At 38.5% G+C, this 27,084-nt stretch overlaps 1 protein-coding gene across 3 annotated transcripts in view; it reads right to left on the bottom strand.

Moving 5' to 3' along the window:
- LOC113112540 (zinc finger MIZ domain-containing protein 1-like) overlaps positions 1-27,084 on the bottom strand; it is a 122,376-nt gene that overhangs the window by 34,866 nt on the left and 60,426 nt on the right. For all 3 annotated transcript variants that reach the window (XM_026278206.1, XM_026278204.1, XM_026278203.1), the window contains one exon: positions 357-476. In XM_026278206.1, coding sequence (XP_026133991.1) covers positions 357-425 — 69 coding nt within the window. In that variant the 5' untranslated portion in view covers positions 426-476. The remainder of the gene's footprint in view (positions 1-356; positions 477-27,084) is intronic.

Raw genomic sequence — 27,084 nt, forward strand, 5'->3', positions numbered from 1 at the left:
GCATCCTTGCTGAATAAAAATATGAAATTTCTCTTTTTTATCTTATGGTGCCCACATTTTTGAACAGTAGTAAAATTAGCTCAATTTAAAAGTAAAAGAAGTCTATGGCATGTCTGCATTAGATGGCTAAGTAGTGTGCATGTGTTTATGTGCACACAGACAAGCGTCGGCTGATAGAGGATGCTTGGAAGACAGCCGAGGAGGACAACAGGGTTCAGACTCCAGCCATATTCGACAACCTGATATGAGCCAAGCTAATGGAAAACTCCAGATTGCCATCAGAGAGACAGTGGGGGCACTCTGAAACAATGAACAGACAGACGGTCATTGTGTCACTGTGGTTCTTGTCTCCTCACCTGTTTGATGCACAGCAGCCTGTCATTGGTCTGCTGTATGTGCCTATCCATCGAAGGAATCGAGTTCATCTTGACTGCTGCCTCTTTCTCTCTACCTGGAAGCCATTAAAGTTCTTCTCTCTGAAAAACGAACAGACAAAAGAGTGTGTCAGGCTGAGAGTGAAACGGGACAGCACTTCAGCACAAATCTGTGATCTCCTCACACGCTCAACAAGGCCCTGAAAGACACGGAGCGCTCAGATGACATTCCAGTAGTGGGTGAGGAGGAGCCATCCCATCCGTTTTTCATGTTGATCAAATCGCTCCAGTGTAACTCGGACACGCCTCTCAGTTTCTTACAAGTACAACTGTGATCTTCCAAAATAAACTGCGCAACTCGGTAAGGATGGAGCAGAAAAATGTGTGAGCGCTGAAAGGAAGAACTGTGACCAATTATTCCCCAATCAGACCTCTGCAGATGCTTGAACCCCATCAGTGTGTCTATTACACGCTGTTAAAGGTATCAGGCCTTGGATACAAGGTTATCAATTTAGCCACTATGGGCTGATTTACAGTTGCATTTGTTGGCAAATAAACACAAGGGCTCACTGCGCTGACATGCAGACGGTTTAATTGGTGAGTAACGGGAGCGTCGGGGCTTCATCTCTCATCTGGCCACTTCAGCGAAATCACTCTTAAAATTCCAAGGCACAAATGTGAAAAAAAATATATATAAAAATAGGCAGACAGCAAAATTCCCCCACCGCCCACTGCAGTGGTCTGATAAAGCTCTCTTCAAATACCTCACAGGAACGGGGAGAGTCTCTGGCTCTCAGGAGGGTTAGATAGTGCCATATATATGTCAAAGCAGTCAGTGCGTTTCAGGAAGTGATGTCTGGACGGGTATTAAGAGTGCTTTTTTTAAGCCCGCATGAAATGTTTAAGCATGTAAGTCACGGATGAGGCGACACAGACCTGGTACCTGCATAATGGAAGTGGGCTGAAATCACAACCCTAGAGTCACACAAAAGCACAACTCGCTCCCATTTTAACCAAAGATCTCCAGCAAATGTGCAAGAGATTTAAATGCTGCAATTTTTATTATATATATATATATATATATATATATATATATATATATATATATATATATATATATATATATCGATTGCTTTTTATATATATATATATATATATATATATATTCTATTTCACTATTTGTATTAAAATAAATAATAAAAATATTGATTCAAGTTATATTTCTAGAGTATAGAAATATTTATCTTGCACATAATTATCTTTATCTTTTGTGAGATTTAAATAACCTTTCAAAAGTTTGTGGGTGGTAAGATTTTAATGCATCCTTGTTGAATTAAATTATTCATTTATACATTGCTTGAAAAATAAAATAAAATATAAATATATATATATATATATATATATATATATATATATATATATATATATATATATATATATATATATATATATATATATATATATATTCTCTCTAAACAAATCATATATTAAACAGTTTGGCTTCTCAATTCTAGAAATATTCTATACTAATTTGACAGGGTTTGGATCGTTGTGGCTGCAGTGCCAGTGAAAGGCCAGCAGGTGTCTCTCTCTCACACTCACACACACACACACACACACACACACACACTGCAGTCCTGTCACCCTGACCATCAGCACCACCACAAATAAATGCTGAGTGTTCCTTTAAGCCTTTACAAGCGCTACAAATCCTCTGCTCCAACCCACTAACAGAGAACACTCAAACCAGAGGCTCGCCTGTCTGACCTTGTGGCTATTGATTAACTATTTCCCTCCTTACCCTGCTGTCACTCTCACCTCCAGCTACCAGCAGTGTACGGTAGAGAACAATGCTCTTACTCTCCTCCTCTTTCTCATGAGATGGCTCTTGTTTGGTGTGGAAACTCTAAGCTACGGGCTTCAAGAGTGTGATGATGACATGAAAACATCTTTACAGTGGCTGCTGAACATCCTGATCTATGACGTCAAAGAGCACTAAAACAGGGTCCAAAACTCCACACAGCTTGATCACGCATCTCTCTCTCTCTCTCTCTCTCCCTGTCGCTCTCTCACCCCTCAGGCAATGAAGGCTGGAAAAACACTAGTTATATAACACACCAACTACCTCAATGAAAACAAACTCTTGTTCTCATTATTCAAAGAGAAGTAGAAGCTAGCCATGGAGTCATTCCAAACAAAGTTTACAGTCAGATATTTGGCCACGCTGGAAGAATTTCACAGCATTTAACTGTTAACTCAGATCAAATACTCTTCATATAATATAATAATAATTAGATTACTTATGTTTATTATTATTTCTATGAGTAATAATTAAATATAATTGTAGATTTGTTTCTCCCTCTGCGTGTGTGAATTTATTTTGCCTTTTGGTGGACATTATATCTCAACTCCTGGACAAAACAAGGTTGCTTTGAAGACTTTTTTAAACAATTAAAACGTACATGTAATTATTACAATTTTTCATTATGTCACTGCTTTAAAAATCATTTAAGATGATATGGGTGAATAATAAAATTTTGATTAAAATAGATTTTAATGAACCAATATCAGTTTTATAAATTTTTATAATTGCCAGTATTTGAAAGAAAATCAGCAGGGTACAGAACCCAATCCTCAAAAAATATAACTGTATATATAAAACAGACATAATTCATATTGTCAGAACAAAAACAAAAGTAAGGAAGTGAAGTATAAAAAAAAAACATGGTAGAAAGACGTTTAATCTTATGAAAGGTGGGGTCAGACAGAGGGCTGAGAGAGAGAGAGAGAGAACTTCATTTGTACAGAGAGAATTATCTCTTGATAATCAGACACACACCACATGAGTGAGTTTTGCATTTCCACTCATGCTTGGCTCCCTTTTCAAAGGTAGCTCTCTATAAATACCATCAGTGGCACTCTTGGGTTAAGGACAGTGATTGAGAGACTGATACCAGCCTGGAACACAATTCAAGAAAAAGGCCAAGCTTAAAAAAATGATCATAATTACAGCTTGTGCTCAAATCCACCCATGAGATCTTTTCAAAGCAACTTGACTCGTTCATCTGGTGTAAACTTCTCATTCGTCCCGTTAATGCCCACAGGACAACAGTTACACAACTCAATCAGCATTACGTCTGTTCTCTGGCCAAGAGCTTCCCACTTACTCAGCAAGGATCTGTCTGAATCACATGTAAAACCACCAATCAGAACTGATCTTGAAGTCATTAAAGGGACAGTTCAATGAAAACTGGCACAATTTACCCTAATGTCATTTGCAAAACTCAAAAGCACATATTTCGAAGAATGTTGATGACCACAAAAAGTGACATTTGAAACTTTCTTCAAAATATCTTCTTTTATGTTCTATAGAAGAGGGGAAAATATACACTTGGCTCAACACTAGTCACCTTCTTTTAGATATTTGAGAATTTCCAAAAGATTTGATGCCACTCATCTGCCAAACAAATCTAGTAATTAGTTCTCCTCCATTCAAAACGGCTCCTAAAACTCATGTTCATTTCCAATCAGATCAGAAGAACTAGCTATCTCAGCCAGGTCCTGTGCACAAAATGCTTGGCTGTTCAGAAAGAATTCATACTAAAGATCAGACTGCCTTCAGTGGAAGTGTCTCAGCACCACAGCTGAGTGGCACAGAGGCGACAAGTGCACCTGCGTTTGGTGCCACATTCTGCAGTCTACTCAGATCGATCACTATCAACTAACCCTAAGCCACCTATAGTGACCCCCCAAAAATATTTGGACACTTACGCTACTGATCAAAAGTTTGGGGTTGGTAAGATTTTATTTAATTTTTTATGTTTTTGAAAGAAGTTTCTTAGGCTACATTTATTTGATCTGAAATACAACTTGTGAAATATCGGTTACAATTTAAAGTAACGGTTTTCCATTTTAATATATTTGAAAATGTAATTCGTTCTTGTGATGCAAAGATGAATTTTCAGCAGCGATCCTTCGCAAATCATTATAATATGCTGGTGGTTTTCTGCTAAAGAAAATTTCATATTATCGTTAATGTTAGACGTTTTAAAAAATGTTTAAATGACGTGTCTTTCAGTATTCTCAGATGAATAGTTATCCCAAAAGAACAGCATTCATTTGAAATAGAAATCTATTATAATTATTATTGTAAAATCTATAATGTTACAAAAAATTAGTTAATTTATTATCAATAATCAAATGATCTATTTAATGCACTCTAGCTGAATAAAAAAAAAAAAAAAAAGATTTTACTGACCCCATATTTTTGACTGGATAACAAAACCAAAAAGTTTTTTCTCCCAACTAACTTCACTATTATCAGCCATATTCTGCTCAAGTTATCCTTGAGTTCTTTTATCTATAGACATTATTTACCAAACTTACTTTTAAAAACCTATACAAAACTATGTGAATTACCTTGAATGAAAAGTGTGCTTATGTTGTCTCTCTTAGAAAATAAACAAAACATATTTACATTTTCAGAGCCACTGTATACCAAAAGCACACTGTATTAGCTAATTCCAACACCGTTTATGTAGACAAAACTCAAAAACTGCGAGAAATATGCAAATAGTGAAAGACAACCAAGCCCATAACCATATTGTTTGTGCTCTGAACCCATTTTGCGTGTGTGAGCTGGACAGTGCCCCTGCAGACAGCACAAGGCAGCGTTTGTTATGTGAGTCCAGATAGACAGTGTAAAGCTCTGCACCGCTCTCTATTGTCCTGACCTAAAATGTGCCGTAATCTCTTCAGCAGTCTCTCTAGCACCATATGTGTGTGTACTGGCCTCCTCCTGCCCCCATGTCTCCTTTTTCCCTCTCTTTCTCCCCCATTCTCTCCTGTCACTCAATTCACCCCTCCTCTCTCTCTCTCTCTCTCTGGAACCCAGGCTGCGTGCTCCTTTAACAGGCCGGGGAATGGATTCATTTCATCTAATGTGGTTTGGTCTGAAGCAAAGCCACTCACCCTGAGCAAGAGGCTCCCCACTGCAGTCATGTGTTTTCATACAAGCCAATCAACACGGCTGCACCGGCTCACCATCTTCCCCCACCGTCGCCCTCCCTCTCTCTCTTCCTCTCACGCTCTCTATTTATTTCTTTCACTCACTCTACCTTCCTCTTACTCTCAAACAGACTCCCCCTTTCCGCTTTCCCCCCTCCCTTTCTGCCATCCCCTCCTTTTCTTCTTTACTCTTTACATCTGCCTGAGGCTTTCTGTTTCATTCTGGTCACAAGGCACTTAGCTACTTACTTGAGTCTGCTTTTCAGTCCCTTCACCTCTCTCCTCACCTCATCCTCCACAATAGCACGGTCCCCATCCTTCCCGCTCGCTTTAATTTGCTCTTTCTGTTCCTCTTTCTCTACCTGTCTCTCTCTCCCTCATTATTTGTTGGGAGCTCGGATCTGTTGGGATCCCTGCTAAAACAGAAGGTTGGTGTGGTCCATCTGTGAGCTGATGGGAGAGGGGAGGGCACTTGTACAGACAGACCACCCCCCACCACAAACTGTCCTGGTCAGCCATTATATTTGTGATACTAGCTAATACAATCTATTTTTAAAATGCATTAATACAGATAATAAGATGCACAGCACATAAATACAGAGCCCATTGAGTTTTAACAGACCCCCTAAAGCGGGGGCGGGGTTTAGTAGGGGGGGAAAGAGAATGAATGGGGGAAAGCTCAGTTATGATCAGGTTATGATCAGCTGTGATTGGTTCATGTGATAAATCTCGCCTCTTGAGTAATCAGCTTGGTGAAGTTAAAAGTAAATCTGTGTCTGGGACCAATAGCTATTTACCCAGCTTTTTGTGAATGATGATCCGAAAAATGAAAAAAAAAAAATTAAATAAAGTTAACTATTTAAAAGAATAGATGAATATTGTTTAAATTGTTACTGTCTGAAGTCATTATTTTGGAATAGATGTAAAATGCTTAAAAACACTAACTTAATGAGATTTGTACTTGGCTTTATTAAATAGAATACTGATTACATTGTTAATGTAAAAATATAAAATATAATTGAAAGGTTTTTTTTCTATTTTTCTGAGAGTATACTTGTTGTTTATTTAAGCAAGAAAATGTGACTGGGACATGAATTTACATTAAATAAAAGGCTTTCCTCATTTCAGAACACCACTGCACAGTGCTATATATATATATATATATATATATATATATATATATATATATATATATATATATATATATATATATATATATATATACACACACACACACACACACACACACCACAAAATATACAATTTTTACATTAACAATTACAATGTAAGTAATATTAACACAATACATATAAACAACAAAACAATGCTCGGTCAATCCAATTTACTGTAACTATCCATTTCATGTTCTGAGAAATATTTTATACAATATGAATATGGAACCATTTCTCATCAACAACATTTATATTACTTTTCTTATACATATTACCTATAAAAAATGCTAACTAACAATTCATCAACCACACATTTATTCATGAACGCCCACACCAGAAACCGTTCACCGTTCTGATTCTTCACAAGCTCCGTTTCTTCACAATTCCTTTACACCTCTGTAGAAGCGGAACAACCTCAGTCGGTTTGACCTTGCCCTTGAGTAGGTGATGAAAAGCACATCACTACCAGAGGGCGAGTTTGGCCGCCCTGCAAATAATGTCAACCCAGCGTTTCCTGTGTGCAGAGAGCAAAATGGATCCTGGCCTCATACTGATCTGCTGCTGGGCCTCTGCTCAGATAATATCCACTTTAATTTCTCACCTGAGGGGAAGTTCTCACAAGGGAGCTACTGACGCCAGGCTGTGGATGTGACAGCCATTTTTCATCAGCTTACAGCATGATACCAACACATAATAACCTTTTTCTACTAATCTGGGGTCAGTGTGGATTCTTTTTGTTGTGCATTTCACTGTGGTTTATCGCGACATTTTCCTCCACAGTGTCCGTTTATACACCCTGAACTTCATTACATGGAAACAAGTACGACATTCACTCTTTAAAATCAATTAATTACCCAATATAAAAGAGATTGATGAGGAAAATTAACTCTTTTACATTGGCAACTATCCCTGCGGCGTGTGCACTTCCCAAAACGAGCAGCCAGTTTGGAAATTGTCTGCAGCTGTTTAACTATTTGATATTTGAGAGCATTTGGTGTCTATAAATATTGAACAGCAGTATGCTGCCAGGGGTCTCTACAATGGCAGGTATGTGTCACCAGATACTCCAGGACAATCCCATCATGCCATGAACACGTTTGGCGGGGAGGAGGTGGGGGTCCTCACTCGTGAACTCACTCTCATTTCTCAGCGTCTGCTCACTTCATCTCTGATTCACTGCACAGGGCGAGACCAGAGCGGAGAAAAACTCCAAATATCTCAGATAAGAGCTCCCTGGGTCTGTGGGGCGATCAGCCCATCCAACCAGAGACAGCAACAAATCACGTAAATCATGATTTGATCGCAAACAGAATGAGATTTATTCACCAAGGAATTTGTTGTAGTTTTTTTCTTTAGGGGCTCTTGGTACAAATATGCATACATACACATGCAACACTGAGAACAGGAAACATTTAAATAAGAAAGACTAAGGAAAAATGAAACAAAAACAAAATAAAAATAGTACTCTTCGCTCTTATCAACACAAAGCCAAGCATGGCTGTAGGTGTGTGTGTGTCTATGTGAGACTGAGCAAAAGCATGGCCAGCATTCCTAACAATCTTCTCTCACCCTCCTCTGGCTCATACTGAGAATCTCTCATTTGTCAGAGATCGCCAACTGCCAGGCCTGGACAGCCTTGTGTATATAAACCAGGAAGTGTTTTCACCTCACAGTGGGTTAGAGTGGCAGGAGCAGTAAACCAGCCCAAGCCCACGCTGTTAAAGCCTGCTTCTGTTACATTCCTTCACTTCCTTCTGAATTATACGTTGAACATAAAGCAGTGGTTCTCTAAATTTTCAGGTAGGTAATTAACAACCCGAAATGAAAAGGAAACCATCAACTAACTCAAAACAACTAATATCTTAACTAATGTTCATCACAGCCCGCAAACTCTTGAAAATGTCTACCAAGACACAATTTCCCCAAATTCTGTTTTACTACTATTTCACTGAAAAAAAGAAAAACACAAATTCATCTCAAGGTACTCACAAAAAATAAAATAATTCAAAAATGTAAAGAAAATTATAATTGGATTTTTTTTTTTTTTTAAGAAATTAATACTTTTATCACCAAGGATTCTAAAATCTAAATGTAAAGACTTTCACATCATTGTAAAAAAAATAAAAATAATTATAAATGCTGTTCTTTTTACATTTTTTATCAAATAAATGCAGCCTTGGTGAGCATAATTACAAATACTTATTTAAACTGTAATGATAAAAATTGTAATTTAAAATCTTAATTTAATTAATAGTTACTATAAAAAATAAAAATAATAATCCTGGCAAAAAATAACAACACTGAATCAATCAACTGAGAATCAAATCACAGTGAATTTCCTGTTTTGTTTTTCAACTTTAAAACTCTACAGACAATAGTTTGTGGATCACTGATATAAAGCCAATCAAAATACACTGTCGTTCTACATCTGTTTCTGACTGTATGTTTTTCATTACTCCAGGCTGTGGTTATGAATGGATGGTCAGTAAGTCTTCAAAAATCAGGTCACAGTGAGACACATGATTGCGAATCTTATGTACTGTTCCCATCTAAAAATAGACCCTAATGCACATTAAGGCAAGGAAGCTTCTGAGCATCTCTCAGAGCATAAAAGACGCCTTCAAATGGATTCAGAAGCACAGTCGCATGAGATGAATGCTTGTCATGTGAAAGTTAAAACGATTTCTTACATTTATATATCAATTTACTTCTTCAAAAAGAGAAAACTCAAGACTTGGTGGTAATATGACAATGCTAGAAGTTTACTACTCCAATTTATTATTTCTGTGGTATCATTGAGAGTAAATGCAGTCTTTCATAAGCATGCATAAATCGTCAGATTTCTAATTTAGGGTGACAGCAGAGGGGAGGAATTCCAGGCCAAGCTTTTTATAACAGAAAAAAAAATAAAGAAGTGTAATTTACGTTCCTGCACCGCTGGTAAAAGTGAATGGCTGTATTTCAGACTGAAGGACGAGAGCCATGACTCTGTCTGCGAGCTCAGCAGAACAAAACATTGGGTTTGTGGACCATGAGTTGGGAGTAGAGCTGACAGGCTGCTGTAAACCGACCCCTGTAGACAGCAGACCAGCTTGGCTGTTGGTGCACACCTCTGGGCTCCTACTGCTGAATAGGTAAGCTGAGAAATTCCACAGCCGTCTATTTCAGGCCTGGCCTAAATGTGCTGAAACATCAGCAACTGCAGTCTACCACTGGGCTCTGGGCTCTCACTCAGACTGAAAGACAGGAGCTCATTCCCTCTGTCAGAAGATCCAAAAATAATACATATTTCAACAAATGTTCTAGGCATTAATGCATTTATCAAAGTCTAATGCCAGTATCTACAAAGAAGGATCTCAGAAGATAATTTTATTTGTCTCACTTATGTTTCCTTTAATGCATAAACTGTCATAAATAAAAATAACAATAATATAGTTATAGAAGAAATATTACTATTTTAAAATAACAGTTAAAAAAAATATTCTGTTCATTAATGTAGTTTATTTTACTGAATTTTCAGCCATCATTACTCCAGTTTTCATTGTTGCATGATCTTTCAGAAATCATTCTAATTTGACGATTTTCTGCACAAGAAAGATTGCTTATCATCAATGTTGAAAACCACTGAGCTGCCTTATATTTTTGTGGAAACCATGATATTTCTGTATATTGTCATAAAAGAACTGTATTCAGACTCCTACAGTATACTAATCTAATGTGGGTTGAACGAATGTTTTGTATCACTTATGTTATTAAATTTGCATCCAAATGAAAACTGATTTTAAAAAAGGTGCATTATGCAAAAGCGATTTGCCTGGTTCATACAGCAAGATTACAGATGAGAAAAACAAAGCGATTCAACCACAATCACACCTTTACATACTGTTCACAAGTGATACTAACATTTCTCAAAAATCTCCAACATCCGACCTCCTGCTTGGCAACTCCTGCTGTGCCAGAGTTTTCTTCAGTTTTCTAAGACAAATATAATTAGTGTGAAACTCCAATTAAATGAAAAGAAACTATTAGAAGCAAAAAAACAAAACAAACGTCTCCAGGAATAGTACTTGTCAGTAGGGTGCAATTCTGCTACTTAGTATTGGTTTAAAAAAATATGGCAATGAACCCAGCTGACTAAAAATACAGTGTTTTAATTATCTCACTCACTAATTAAATGGACTGATCAATGGCACAGCGCTTCTAGCTCATAGCTGCTACACCTGTTTACAAGCACACTTTGCCTGGGGGCTAGAGACCGGAGTACAGCAAGGTTACAAAAGAGGTTTTACTGCTTAGAAAGCACTTAGATTGCACAGCTAATGGGATCAACCTGAAATTGATTGACATCAAACTCACAATTAGCACACGATCTCCTACACCCTGTCTGCATAAGTAATGGACTGCCCTGTTGATTTTTAATTTATTAATTTATTTATTTTTATTGTTGCCAACACAAATCAACCACCCTCACCAAGAAGATCAGCGTCATCAAGTTTCAAGAACATATTATACAATATAAATCTTTAAATTTTTTATACTTGTAATATCAGGACAGTGGATAAATGTTAATTTAACATTTTATATAATGTCATGTATATAATATTATCCATAAATATATAAATACAGAAAATGTTTTTATTAAAATACAGAAATACATCTAAATGTGTATGATATATAAATGTGTAATATATATATATATATATATATATATATATATATATATATATACAGTCTTGTTCAAAATAATAGCAGTACAATGTGACTAACCAGAATAATCAAGGTTTTTCGTATATTTTTTTATTGCTACGTGGCAAACAAGTTACCAGTAGGTTCAGTAGATTCTCAGAAAACAAATGAGACCCAGCATTCATGATATGCACGCTCTTAAGGCTGTGCAATTTGGCAATTCGTTGAATTAGTTGAAAGGGGTGTGTTCAAAAAAATAGCAGTGTGGCATTCAATCACTGAGGTCATCAATTTTGTGAAGAAACAGGTGTGAATCAGGTGGCCCCTATTTAAGGATGAAGCCAACACTTGTTGAACATGCATTTGAAAGCTGAGGAAAATGGGTCGTTCAAGACATTGTTCAGAAGAACAGCTTACTTTGATTAAAAAGTTGATTAGAGAGGGGAAAACCTATAAAGAGGTGCAAAAAATGATAGGCTGTTCAGCTAAAATGATCTCCAATGCCTTAAAATGGAGAGCAAAACCAGAGAGACGTGGAAGAAAACGGAAGACAACCATCAAAATGGATAGAAGAATAACCAGAATGGCAAAGGCTCAGCCAATGATCACCTCCAGGATGATCAAAGACAGTCTGGAGTTACCTGTAAGTACTGTGACAGTTAGAAGACGTCTGTGTGAAGCTAATCTATTTTCAAGAATCCCCCGCAAAGTCCCTCTGTTAAAAAAAAGGCATGTGCAGAAGAGGTTACAATTTGCCAAAGAACACATCAACTGGCCTAAAGAGAAATGGAGGAACATTTTGTGGACTGATGAGAGTAAAATTGTTCTTTTTGGGTCCAAGGGCCACAGGCAGTTTGTGAGACGACCCCCAAACTCTGAATTCAAGCCACAGTACGCAGTGAAGACAGTGAAGCATGGAGGTGCAAGCATCATGATATGGGCATGTTTCTCCTACTATGGTGTTGGGCCTATTTATCGCATACCAGGGATCATGGATCAGTTTGCATATGTTAAAATACTTGAAGAGGTCATGTTGCCCTATGCTGAATGCCCTTGAAATGGTTGTTTCAACAAGACAATGACCCAAAACACACTAGTAAACGGGCAAAGTCTTGGTTCCAAACCAACAAAATTAATGTTATGGAGTGGCCAGCCCAATCTCCAGACCTTAATCCAATTGAGAACTTGTGGGGTGATATCAAAAATGCTGTTTCTGAAGCAAAACCAAGAAATGTGAATGAATTGTGGAATGTTGTTAAAGAATCATGGAGTGGAATAACAGCTGAGAGGTGCCACAAGTTGGTTGACTCCATGCCACACAGATGTCAAGCAGTTTTAAAAAACTGTGGTCATACAACTAAATATTAGTTTAGTGATTCACAGGATTGCTAAATCCCAGAAAAAAAAAATGTTTGTACAAAATAGTTTTGAGTTTGTACAGTCAAAGGTAGACACTGCTATTTTTTTGAACACACCCCTTGCAACTAATTGCCCAATTGCACAGCCTTAAGAGCGTGCATATCATGAATGCTGGGTCTTGTTTGTTTTCTGACAATCTACTGAACCTACTGGTAACTTGTTTGCCACGTAGCAATAAAAAATATACTAAAAACCTTGATTATTCTGGTTAGTCACATTGTACTGCTATTATTTTGAACAAGACTGTATATATATATATATATATATATATATATATATATATATATATATATATATATATATATATATATATATATATATATACATACACACACAGAGAAATATAAATATATATATATATATATATATATATATATATATATATATATATATATATATTATATAAAGAGAGAGAGAAAGAGAGAGTGATAGCTTATTAACACTGTTAAATACACTACATTAAAAAAGAAATTAGATTCCAACAATAGGTCTCTTAAATTTCTTTAATTGAGAAATTAATCTCCAGTTTTCGTGTGGAAGTGTATTCTGGCAAGGAGGAAATATATGAACAAAACAGGGCTAGATGAACAAAACAGGGCTGCTTTTGTCAACCGAACATGCCAGTGAAGACATCGAGCATGCAGAGGGGTGGCAGCAAAGTGTCAGACGTTCACAAAGAAAATCAACTTGTGCAGTGTCGCCTGGAGCACGCAGTCATACACGCAGCAGGCTAGAATCAATCTGGCCGACTGCGACTCAGCCCCGTGGATTAAGATTTAAATTGAGGCCCATCTACGCTGTCACTAAAATGGATATTGTATCCTTCATGCAGGAAGTAGGGAATTACGGCATCCCTCTTTCCTCCCTTTACTGCTCTTGACAGATAAGTGGTGCAAGCAAAGCTGCATGGCACAGGCGCTGCTTTTTAAAACCAGCGGTCGCCTTCATCAAGGCATGGGCAAATAGAGCATGGGACGAGCATGTGATATTCCCAAAGGCATCCCTCGTTCAAACATTCTCCTTCAAACAGCGGCGAGCCAAGAAATAGCATCATCATGGCACTCAAACACTGTTTCCGACTCCCTCTCTCCCATCTTCTCTACTTCCTCCCCACCCGATTGCCTCAGTGTGTCCAGGCGGTTGGTGTAACCGAAAGGTCACTAGTGGGTAATTTGTTTTTAGCTATGCAGACTAGCCTCACAAAACACACGGCCAGGTAAACCAATTACACCCTGACATGAATTGCCATGACAAACAGCTTCTGCACATAAGCACAGCAGCCATTAGCGGTCACACCACTGTCCTCCTCCTAGGAAAAGAGCCACGTCCCTGACACCCGGCCCACCTTGGTTAGCTCTTTCTCATTAGCCGACCGGGAGATCATTAACTAACACCTACCCTAACCAATTAGACGGTTTACAGTTGATGCAAAAAGCCATTTAAATCAACCAAGTTGATCGACACAAATGTTCATGCTAAAATAAACCGTTAAGCCCCGCCCATTTGGCAAGACCTTTGTAATTAGGATTCCCAGAATTACAGCCAACAGCTTGAAAAGAACATCCTTTTGGTATTCAAAATATGAGACAAGATAAATACACGCACAGGAGGGATTTGGTCTGGATTTCATGGCATTAGCGATATGAACTGATGCTATGTTTCCTCATATGATTTTTTTAATAAAGCTCTTCTGCCTTTATTTGGCCCGTGCGTGTGTGTGCGCGCACACACTGTCTGATACCACCTCGTGAAAACAACAGCTTTCTTGGCATTCGTTAAAAATCCTCCAGAGAAAAACTCAAGCTATGCCTGGCAGCCACGGCTTTATGGATGCGAGCAATTTCAGCCGCATGTTTGCAAAACAGCATGTCATCATCGCTGCTGTTAATCAAACACACTCCCTCATCGACCCCCACCGCACACCCGCATACTGTCCTTCCCTCTCATGATCCGGGGCTGCCATTTGACTCACGGCGAAGAGCTCCTAAGTATCCATGTTAAATCTGTTACCGTGCGTCCCGGCACCCCCCACACGCCAATCCTCCTTGAAATTAATTACATGAGTGAGCAGCACTTTTACACTCTCTAACTGGCCATTTCTGTAGTCGGCTCGGGAGGGCTCTCCTGTTCTCCATTCACTGGCCCTGAAGCAGCCCTCGGCCTCCCCTGCCAGTTACTATGGCAACAATGTTCTTTCAGCACTTGCAAAATAATGAAGACAATGTGTTTTCCATTTAGATTAGTTTTTGGCGCGGCGGTGATACAGAGTGTCCATCTTAGCACCTCTTTCACGGCTGATATGATGCAATAAAAATGGCACTCCAGGCTTCAAATGCAGGTTTACCTCTACTATCGCTCAGATAGCTGGTATATGATACTGGGGATTTTTCTTCTTCTCTTAACATAATGGTTTAATTACTTGCTGAGAGAGTGGAAGATCAAGTCAGTGTGTAAGGAACAAAGGAGGAAGACTGTTCACTTCTGCTACTGCAGCTACTGGGGGAGAAATACAAAGAATTTTAAATAGGGAGAATTCAATTAAATGTAGAAAGATAAAATACTAAATACTTATTCAGGAAAAATCGTTATGTTGTTATATTAAGAATTTAAGAAATTAAAGAAACAACACAATTATCCACCTGCTAAAATGATCCATAAGAAAGCTTTAACTAAACTGTCTAAAATCAATCTCATGTGAATGTAACCAATTTCACATATTTATAAAAAGAAATATTTCTTTGTGGAAAAAAATACTACAATTATTCAGTTAATTAAGAACAACTCTAAAATCGATCAGATTCCAAAACAAGTCTGAGACTGAATTTTGACTGATTCATTTAAAAGAATCGGTTCATATGAATCATTAATTCATTCACAAATCAGAACCAAAAGGTCGTAAAAATTATTTGGTAGTAGTTAAAACAAAATGCAACCTGATCTGATTAAGAACAGGTTCTCAGTACCCAGCTCTACAGAGGACACATTAACTCTACGCAACAGTCTGCACAAACATCCACACCCTAGTAGGGATAGCAGTTAGCAATGCTGCTATAAACTCCAAACCAATTTCTTCCCCGGAAAATCCTTCCCTAGAAAAGGGCCTTGGGCAGACCCAGACGAAAGCCACTGCTGTGGATGGAAACAGCACAGTGTTTACAGTGGAAATAGTGAGTCTGGGACATATTCTTCCAGTCGCTTTTCCACTGTTTACAGAAAAAGGAGAGGAACAACACTTCCTGAGAGGAAAGCCAGCTTTCCAAGACCAAATCAAAATCAAGCGTTTTGACAAATCTGTAGATGGGGAAAACGTTTTCACACGTCTACAAGCTCACACAACAACAGTGGCATCAACGATAAATCTCAAAGATATCCTTTAAAAATCTAAGAGCTTTCAACTGCACTAATAGATTCGTGTCGCGCATGAGCCACAGGATTTATGAGTTAGCAGCAACAGTTTATCCATAAAATGTGCCGTAATAGACAGTTTTAGATCTTCTCTAGCGTGCGGTAATTGAGCCGCATTTGGCCCTTCTCTATTTGTTTCTCACGGTATCTCTGGCATGATTGAAATAGAAATGCACGGAAGGCCACTCTAGCCCCTAATTACATGGAGATAAGATGATTAACCAGCGAGCACTACTTCAAAACTGCTTCTGCTAAAAATGAAGAAAACTGCCCTCGTATAGCGACGTGAAAAGCAACTGCAATAAACAAAGAGCGCAATATTACTGCGCTGAACTTTGTCTGCAGATGTCGTCATCGCTATCTAATACTGTCTGACACTTCATGTTTGATTGTACATGGTTAACACAGGACTGTTTGATCCTGGAAGAGTGAAGATGTATCTGTAAACACTATTTATTCAGCTTTGATGATGCAGTTTAGAATCAAAGCGCCAGTGCTGCTCCACTGATGTCTGAAAGCCATGTTGCAATCCTCACGATAGAGATGACATGCACGCGCAATCGACGCTGATGCACAGAGGCTGCTTCCACAGATCACTTTGCATCATCTCAGCCTTCATCTACGAACCTGCTCTAAAACATGCGCGCACAGACGAGTGTGATAATGAAGTCAGGCTGCCACCTGCAGAACGAGGCAGCTTGCATTCGAGATCAGCGTCTGTTTGAGATGCTGCCTTTTGGTAGAAGCAATGTGAAATCCCTGTAGCTAGAAGCTATGGACTAGTGGAAATGTTATTTGGTGATCACATTACAAAGGCTACTTTCACACAGCCAGTGACTGAAAATTGCATTTACTAACAGGCGTGACTCTAAAATGGTCCTGTTTCGACAGTAGTTTACACAAGAAGATCAGTTGATTTGAGTCAGTTCGGTCACAGAATGTGGGAACATAAATGTATTTACAGTAGCACTCTAAAACAGGACTGACAACTGTATTTTGTTGCTGCGTGAATGCAGCCATGGAATAAAGCTTCAAACATGCAAAGGAGAGGTGGAGTCTGGTGATATTGCAAACAGCAAGCGATTATTAGCAATCGACAGAAAACCTGGCTAATTGGCTTGCTCAGCTCAATACACAGCATGTATATTTAATGAGACTCGAGTGCTCATCTGACCCCCCCGCCAAAAAATAAAAATCACAAGGGAAACAATGGTCAATTTCACATGCAGTAAATAATCATTTAGGATGAGTTGCTGCTTATGTTTTATTTCATAACGATTTAGCTTTACATGTTGGCTTATGAATTTCTTCTATCATTGTTGCTGTAATGTTGTTCTGCTGGTTTAGTTTTTTCATTTTAAGACAACAAATGGCCTTGTGCCAGTGTTGCTTTGTCACTACATTTACATTTTTTTTTACAGCATAATACAAAATAAATAATATATCATATAAAATTACACAATACAGTCGTGAGCTCATTTTTTATAAATAAAATATAATTTGTAAATGTGTAAATATTTGTGTGTGTTTTTAGATAATTTTATTTTATTATAATTTATTTATCAATAATTAAAATATATATTTTCCAAATTAAAATCTATAATATTTAACTTAGTCTTTTATCTTTTAAATATTCTGCAAAAAAAAAAAAAAAAAAAAACTTCATCGCTCAGCTCTGAAATTTTCAAACACTGGATCGTCATGTCCACAGAGTGTCTCGAACCATAACTTTAAGCGATCCAACGCCAAGCACCAGGCCCCACGAAGTACCCAATTATGTGTTCAATGACCTCAAAAGGAGGTGTCACTAACTCTAGCATTAGAGAGCCAAAGCTGTTAAGACTTCAGAGCAGGGCAAAAGACTACCAATATTAAGTGCTAAAGGATCCTTAGTCTATTTCAGCTTTTATACATGCTCCTGGCTTTGACAGGGGAGAGGAACATTTGCCTTGATGTAATGGAATTAAACACCCAGCACATGTGAATGTAAAAAGAGTTCAAGGTATAGCTGTAAAATGGCCACTGTCAGACAGACTGGCCTTGCTCTGGCTCTGTTCAAAGACTCATTGTTCCGCACAAGGAGCCTGGTAGAGAATGTGTAAAGCGAAAAGCAGGGAGACAGAGCAAGGGAGACAGTGAAAAAGAGGCAGGTGGAGGGTTTGATTAATGTGGCCTTGGCTGCTGCCTCCTGCCACACGCTGCCTGGGACAGGCTGGTGGGAGATCCCCAAAGCGCAGCCTGCCAGCCCTCACAGAGACCACCAGGTGAGCCCCATTCATCATCGTCCATCCAACACGGCCAGCCACAGCCCGGTGGCCCTACCCCAACCCAACCTGCTCCGCCGGGGCCCAAAGCGTTCCATATAGGGCATCTGCTCGCAGAGGGATCACGTCTCAGAGCGCGTTGTGCATCGTTCTGCTGCAACAGTGGGGAAAGATTATCCCACTGGGCAAATCGCATGCATCTGTGGTGGGGCTGTGAGTGGGGCAGGGTGGTTTCTGGAGGAGCACAGGCCGGCGTCCAAACCAAACCAGAGAGAGGTTGAGCCTGGCTAAGTCTGGCACAGCGACCGCTCATTAAGATGCTGCAGCCTCGAGACAAACAGTGCTGACTGATGTCATGGGGTCTGCGCTGCCATAAGGTCACACGGCAGCCCACGCCAGATCATTTACATGAGTGCAACAAAGACTCGTGGGGCTGTGTATAGAGAGTGAAAAATTAAGCATACATGATAGAAAGCTGAATATAGATTAAGGGGCATCCGCTGAAGAAAATCTGTTGTTTTGTTCACAAGATCAACTATTTTACATCCGCTGTATTCTAATGAGCTCTCTTGTGAATCTAATCAATGAATTAACCAAATAGATATCGACAGCCAGGCCTCAACAACAATATAATATACAGGTGCATTTAGCAGCATTAATTGGTTTACAGAAAGAATCAATCAATTATCTCAGTAGCATCAGAATAAAGACACCGAAGATGAGCTAAAAGGATTTGTGGCACATTTTTTGAATGTTAAACAATATCTACTGATTAGCAGCAGGTGTGTGTTTCTTCATTGTCGGCGATGATACTGGTGAACACATGAGCAGTGACGAAGTCCTCAGCACTCTATGCAAACACAAAAGCTCAGCCTGAGCTGCTAAAAGCTGTTGACTTCCAGCCAAGTACCAGACACACAAACCATCTGGATTACCTAAGTGAATTCTATTTTCTGATGGTAGACAGACTGGGACAGTAACGCCAGACCTAATCTTTTTTATAATCTGTATCAAACAAAGAACGGGGGGGATGCTTGCGTAATAAAAAAAGATGCTTGATTTTATTCTCATACTGGACTAAACTGGTCAGCCTAGTTACAGGGATACTTCCACCAAAAAGACTATTCTGTCATCATTTACCCACCACATGCTGTTCCAGAGATGTATGACTTACTTTCATCTGTGGAACACTGTTTTAAGAACATTGTGGTCAAAACAAATCTGTATCCCATTGACTTTCATTGCAGTATGTACAAAAATAACAGTATTCAAATGATAATCTTTTGTGTTCCACCGAAGAAAAGTAGGGCTGTGTATTGCCAAGAATCTGGCGATACGATACGTATCACGATACAGGTGTTGCAAAACTATATGTTTCAATACATTGCGATACTTTCAGCATCGCTTATCAGTTCTGACTGAAAGTTTATTTACATATTAGGCCTGTCGCGATAGTCGATAAATCAATTAATTCAATTGTGAAGAAAAAAAAAATGAGCTCGATAATTTATTTAAAAAATGTAACCTGTCATGATGTGGAGTTTGGAGCGCAGCCCGCGGCAGAAAACAACGTCTCCGAAGGCACAGATGTCCCAGGAATAAAGAGATAATGTCTCATTAGAGTGACCAGCTTTGGGAAGTGCCTTTCATTTGCTTGTGGATGTTTGCATCTCAAGTGATATTGCATTGTACTTGCACTACTGCTTTATTTTAATACCGCGTAGCATATTTTGTAAGTTACGTCATTGCCCTTTCTGTCGAAATGGGCCTAAATTTCATCCGCTTCATTCGGCTTGCTCAGCTAAATATGTTTGTAGGCGTGTAGTTGCGCGTGTCAACGAACCCACAGAGTTAACACACACACACACACACACAGGGGCGTTTCACATGTCCCGCCTAAAAACGCGTGGACAACTATGGGCACGTCGTTTTCTCCTTTCCAAAGCGCTCAGGCAGGTGCGATCCCGAGGCGTCTGTCGTTGCTAAGCCTCCATCAGCTGCGATATCCATATTTCCACAACCGAAAAACCCTTGCTATAAATATGCTAAAAGATTTATTTACGAAGAAAAGTAAAAAAAATTCTGCAGTGTTTGGGTGCACCCCAGTTTTCAAAAAACATGGGGAATTTCACCCCGAAGGAAGCTGATAGAGTTGGTTCTTGTCATATGACCTGGTGCGTTTGCATCATTCTGAAAAGCTGAGATGTTTTTTACTAGATGTGGTGCGGACGGGCCTGAAAAAAACGTTGCGAGCATGTCTTCTCTTATGAGCGTGTATACCGCATTTGAAATAATGAACTTGAGCGCCAAAAAAGACGTGATATGTGAACGGTCCCTTCATCGATCAAAATGTTTACTTTCGGTTGAGGGTTAAACGGTCAATATGAGCATCCCTAACTGGCATATAAACATTATGAGCATTGAGAATAGCTGGATGGCTGAAACGTCTGCTCTTGCTCTAATAAAATGACTGATTCTTTTTGTGAAAGACTTTGTCTAGTTTTTCAGAGTGCGAACCATCTACAGTCTCTTCTACATTTTAGTGGTTTTCACGCACCTGGACTTACAACTAGTCTTCATCTTGTCCTCCATATAAACATAATATAACATACAAATATACAACATTAATAAATTTTAAGCCACACAAAGTCAACATGTTGGTATTTTTTGCTTGGAATTTGCTATAAAATAAAGTTTATTGATCTTTGAAAAGTTGTACCTTTGTTATTATGCCATTATCATTATATAAGTTGAAACTGGTCTTAGAGCAACAATATTATTGTTTATCGCAATAATTTCTTAGACAATTTATTGTCCAGCAAAATATGTTATCGTGACAGGCCTAGTTCATATGGCAGAAATGTACAAAAAAATTAATTAAAGACATACTCAGATGATTAACACCATTAACAGCAATTATTGAGCAGTACGAGTAAAGGGTTAGGTTGTTCCTTTAGTTAAATGAATAATACATATATTATATATATATATATATAGAACTTGCTTTAAAAGGTTCACAGTTTCAGTTCACAATTGTGACATACTATGCCATAACATTTTGATCTGAACAAAAAATTACATCTGCTTAATATCAATAAAAAAGTGCTTACAGGATTCCTAAAGAAAACAAAAAAATTTAAAAAATTAAACACAGATGTCGAACATTTCCACTTGGATTTCACAGTATTTTAATTTTTTATTTATGTTCTGCATGGAACCGCCAAAACCGTGATGCGAACACTGCCCCAACTGCACAAACACCCCCAAAATGAGAGAAAGCTGCAGCCTACCGACCGCCTCGACCCACCCCGCGCAAGCCCCTCTTCACACAGGACATGGCGGGACCGAGGCGGCACCCTCGCCACGGTCCCACTGTGGATGTTACCACAAAAGCCCAAATGATGGCACACTTCAGCTTTGTACACCGAACCAGGAACAGGGGTAATTTTTTACATCCTCCATTACTAGTAACGAATAGCGATATTAATGCTAACATTAGTGGCGTGCCCTAGGATTTCCTGTTACTCTCACTGTCGTTCAGAGATGAAGACTGCCATCTACCGGTCAGGATGTAAACTCAAACAAAACCACTGCCATGTATCTTGAATGATTTTTTTTTTTTTTTATTGATATTCCACTTTTGACAATCGATACAGTATCACCAAACAAAATATTGCAATACGTGTATCGATATTTTCTTACACCCCATTTTTCCGGGTGAGCTAACCCTTTAAAGTGGATATATAACATTTGGTTTTATACAAACACCTCATTTCCATACAGATTGCACATTATCAATGGACAAATTCATTTTAAAATTGTTTTTCTTTCAGTTCTTAAATCTTTGAAGCAGAAAGGTCAAACAGTGGAACAATGATGACATTCAAATCCCTATTACACAATCATAGCATTCATAAGTGTGGCAGAATAAACAGCAAAGATGTGAATCAGCTTCAGTGCAAGTCAGAAAGGTAGCTTGAAAGAGAGAACAAAAAAGAGAGAGCGAGAGAGGGAAAAATTGAACATTGATTTTGCACTCTGCTCTCTCTCTATTACAAGAGGATGATCAATATGCTTGACACTGTGCAGAAGCAAAATACTGCTAGGCCTGCATATCTGCAGCAAGCATGAGGCCTGTCTGGTAATCATTCTTCCCTTATTGCCTCTCTCCCCGCCCTCAACTCTGTTTAAGTGCGACCACACACACATGCAGAGGCAAACACTTACACTTCCAAGCACAAACAGACAAAGAAAAATACCATGTGTGACTAGGGCTTTAGTGTTTAAATTGCCAGCAAACTGGAAAAAAAAACATAATATATATACATATATACATATATACATATATACATATGTATGTATGTATGTATGTATGAATGAATGAATGAATGAATGAATGAATGAATGAATGAATGTATGTATGTATGTATGTATGTGTGTGTGCGTGTGTGCGTGTGTGTGTGTGTGCGTGTGTGTGTATATATATATAAAATATACACACACACATATATTAATTTATTGTCCAGTTTTAACACATAATCATGTATGAAATTACATGATTTATGCCCTCATGCAATATGTATAAAATAAATATATCAAAAAATTGGATTGAGACGATGCCAAAAATATATATTTTGTCTTCCTTCAGGTTGATTATATTATTTTACAGGAAAATAAGATAAAATAAATAACTAAATAATTGGAAAAGTATGTTTTCAGTACATATATTCCTGTCAACAGGTCTGGCATGTTCCCTGACTGTGCCATCTCCAGTTTGTTTTTTGTCTTTTTTTCTTCTTTTTTTGTGTGAGTGAATGTGTGTCATTGTGAGTGGAGTGGGCTCACGTGGATCAATAGAGCATGAGCTAAGAATCCAACATCTACTGGTTAGAGCACAGAGGGTCAATCAACCTAGAGCCGGGGTCTACAACCCTGTGTCACAGAGCTCCGCTCTCTTGCTCTCACTCACTCCCACCCTCTTTTTACCAAGCTATCATCTGAACCTCTGACAAGTACATCAACAGATCACAACCTCATGAAAACATGTTCCACTGTCCAACATCTAAACAGGAACACTTTTCACTGATCTGTTCTCTCTGCAGCTTCAATCATAGCCTCGGGCGTTTTAAAGATACCGATCACCTGACTGCTCGTTTGATGAATGAAACATCAACCTTAACTAAGGGATCAATTAGGAAGCTCTCCGAGCCCTGCCCATAGTGAAATCTCACTAGTCTAAATTCCTTATAAATACCAAATACATACTGATTGGCTGTGACTGTAATGTATTTTCACATACAATGTGCACTGATACATTTATTTTTGCTGGAAGCTTATGTTTCTACTGGTTAGGGCACAGTGTTAGTCTGTGTTAGCACATGGATGTTAACAGACATATAGGTTCATATTTTTGGCCTCTCGATATGGTGACACCTGAGGTGTGACCTGTGTGTGTGTCTTTAGCTCAGGAGTGAAATGGTGAGGGGAGTTCAGGAAATAAAGGAGTTCCTGTTAGCTGAGGAACATTGGGAGAAGGAGAGGATTCATGCCACTGAAATTCACACAACAGAGCAGCACATCACTGCTTAACCTAGATAAATAGTTTAAAAAGTCTTATAATACAAGAATGATGTATTTGCTAGAACCCAGTAAGAGCTAACTATAAGTGTTATACATTAATGTATAATTATTGGTATCTCTGGGCCTGTAAACTAACTTTAATCGACTTAAAGGTGCAGTGTGTAATTTCTGTCACTAGTGGCACTAGACTAAATATATATAATGACTGCTTAACTGTTTCCAAACATAGTTTCCTGAACTTTCCCCTCGGTCCTCCATTGTTCAGCCAAACAGGAAGTTCCATCCGAAACACGCACCATTGGCTGAGCCAGAAATCGACATGCTCAAACACAGTCAGTGTTTTTCTTTAAGGAAGTCAACTTACAAATATCTTAGTCATAGTTGTTCTTGCACAACTAAAAAGCATAATTTATGAATGACTATGACACTGAAGACTGGAGTGATGATGTTGAAAATATAGCTTTACCAACACAGGAATGAAATACATTTTATAAATATATTATACAAGTAGAAAACAGTATAAAAATATTTCCATTTTAATGAATTTTTTACAAATAATAACGGACAGGATTCAAAGACGTTTAAAATCGTACTGACCTCAAACATTTGAAAGGTAGTGTATAAAAAAAAAATGAATAAAAACAATAATAAATATATTAAACAAAATTCCAGCTAAATAAAAATATTTAAAAAACAACAGCCTTTCTAGCGGTGTCACGAAGTGGGTAAACGTATGCTGAGCAAAGGTAAGCATATTTATGACTAAATCCTTCAGAAGTTGACTTCGGAATGTTGTCCTAGCCTGCCCAGAACATCAAAGGCAGTCATTACAAAAAGTTTCAGTCTCAGTCTTAATCTTAACGAGGCTCCGTGAGATGATGTTTCAGATTTCACCTGATGCTACAGTCCGCAACCCAAACGCAGTGACAAAACTACTCATCCAAATGTAATACAAGACCATCAAAAGTGTTTTATTTGAGGCTCTTACAGGGAGTTATAGGCTTCTTATAACAGAGCGAGTGAGGATGTCTGTCCTGTCATGTTAATCATTTTTCTTGCTCTCTGAGAGGTCTGAGCATGCACCTCAAGCTCTGGTCATGTCGTGTCTACGTCTGGCTGTTCAAACTTGTCTGTGTGCTTAGGTCACAGCCTGGAGCTTTCAATGAGGGTTTTATGCAGCAGTCTTAGCCAAAGCTTTACCTGGACAAGCTCCCAACGCAGCCCTCTGCCTTACATCAAAATTCATACCCTCTTCATTATGATTTAATGCTCCTCGCCAGATTCTCTAAATGAATCCTACACAAATAACATGGCCATTAGGTCATTTAATATCCTGAGTCTAAACGTGTGGGGCCCCTGGGATTCCACTCTTGTCTAGACATATGGAAGCACTCACACATGCACGCACTAGCTCGTGCACACATGTACACAGAATGCATGGGTCCCCAAGGAGCAACAAAGGCAAAAGGACCTGGGGAAAAAAAAGAAGCGGCAGCAAAATAATCAGGCATGCCTTGGACACCACACATTTATCAAGGCAAACAGAGCATCTACACATACCCCTAGGTTCTTGTACCGTTACCCGGACTCATCTCCCCTGGCAACATTTCCTTGGATACAGAGTGGGGACTTGAGCGGCTAAGAGTATAGAAAACAAAGAGATTTGCTGACGGACATATTGTGTGAGGCTGGGGCCCCCAAACTGAGTCCCCCTTCCACACACATGCCTCACAAGTGTGACCTCTGAACCCTGGCAGGGGCCCAGCGGACAGGGCCACGGCACAGGCTGAAACTTCAGCTCCCGTGTTGCTGTTCAGTTAGGATGCAGAAGACAGCTTTCCAGGATGCTTTTCCCAGACACATGCAAACACTTTTCTATAAAGTCACATTTGCACTACAAAGCCCCTTTCGTATTATCTGTATTTTCTATATTTATTTGTATTTATACACACACACACACACACACACATATAGATGTATGTATCGGTGGGGGGGTTATATTATTGTATTATATTTATTTCAATATATTTATTTTTACTGTACTTGAATAGATCCTATACATTTGATTTTAAAAAAAGTTTAGATTTTTACTATTTAAAATGTATTAAATGACGTTTTCAATTTCATCTAAAATAAATATCTAGCATAAAATATTGTAATGTGTTCATTTTCACCTAAATTTTATATAAGGTATTTTTTTTTGGCATTTAAAATTTTTATAATAATAATAATAATAAATACATTTATAAATATTTTTAAAAGAGATAGAGCATTTTAAAGGCTTTTTTATGTAACATTATAATTAACTTTTTACTAACATGATTTAAATATACATTTTATATAAATTAAATAAATAAATATACAATTAGAAATTATACAATATTTATATAATAATTATAAAAAAACAAATCAGTGTAATGCATGCACAAATGGATTGCAAATGATTTGCAGTATTATCTAGATGCTTTCACTGAAACTGGCTTTTCGACACAGTGTCTCAATGCAGGAATGTGGAGTGATTTTCTCTGCTTTTCACACCTTCATAATAAGCTGTCTGATGCTTTGTTAACAGATGAACAGGTTTAAGATGACACAGTGAGGGGAGGAGGGACAGAGACAAGCGGAGGAGTGTCAGTCAGCTTGTCCTCTGCATGGTGCTACGTCAGGAGACGCGCTGTTTGGTGGTAGGTCTTCACGTCGATAAAACACTGCGTGTCAGCTCACTGCCCAAGCAGGAGCGGGGGACAAAGTCTCAGTGAGGGAGGCTGGTAATGAACTGAGAGCCTGCACAAGGTCTGCAGAAATTCTCCTTGATGCAGACAGCAGCCACCCAGAGCAGGCCCCTGAGAGCAGGGTTACAGCCAGTAATACGTCTCACAGTCTCTCAGAGAGACAACTAGGCTGAGAAAGCAAGAGACACAAGACAGGGAAGGAAGAGTCTGTTTCAGACAGATCCAATTGCAAGTTTAACCATCAGAAGGGTGCTTTACTTATGTAGAACAGATGACAAACCATTTCAGAAAGCTTTTAACAGAATGGCTGTGAAGAAATTAATAAAATACACAAAATCAGATCATTGGCCAGTCTGTCAGGAGGGCAGTGTGTCTACTCTGTAGAAGCTCCTAAACGGCAGAGGGAAGTAAACAGCTCAATATTGACATGACCTCATTGGACAAC

The sequence above is a fragment of the Carassius auratus genome, chromosome 13 (assembly GCF_003368295.1).
Source record: "Carassius auratus strain Wakin chromosome 13, ASM336829v1, whole genome shotgun sequence".
In the NCBI taxonomy this organism is placed as follows: domain Eukaryota; kingdom Metazoa; phylum Chordata; class Actinopteri; order Cypriniformes; family Cyprinidae; genus Carassius; species Carassius auratus.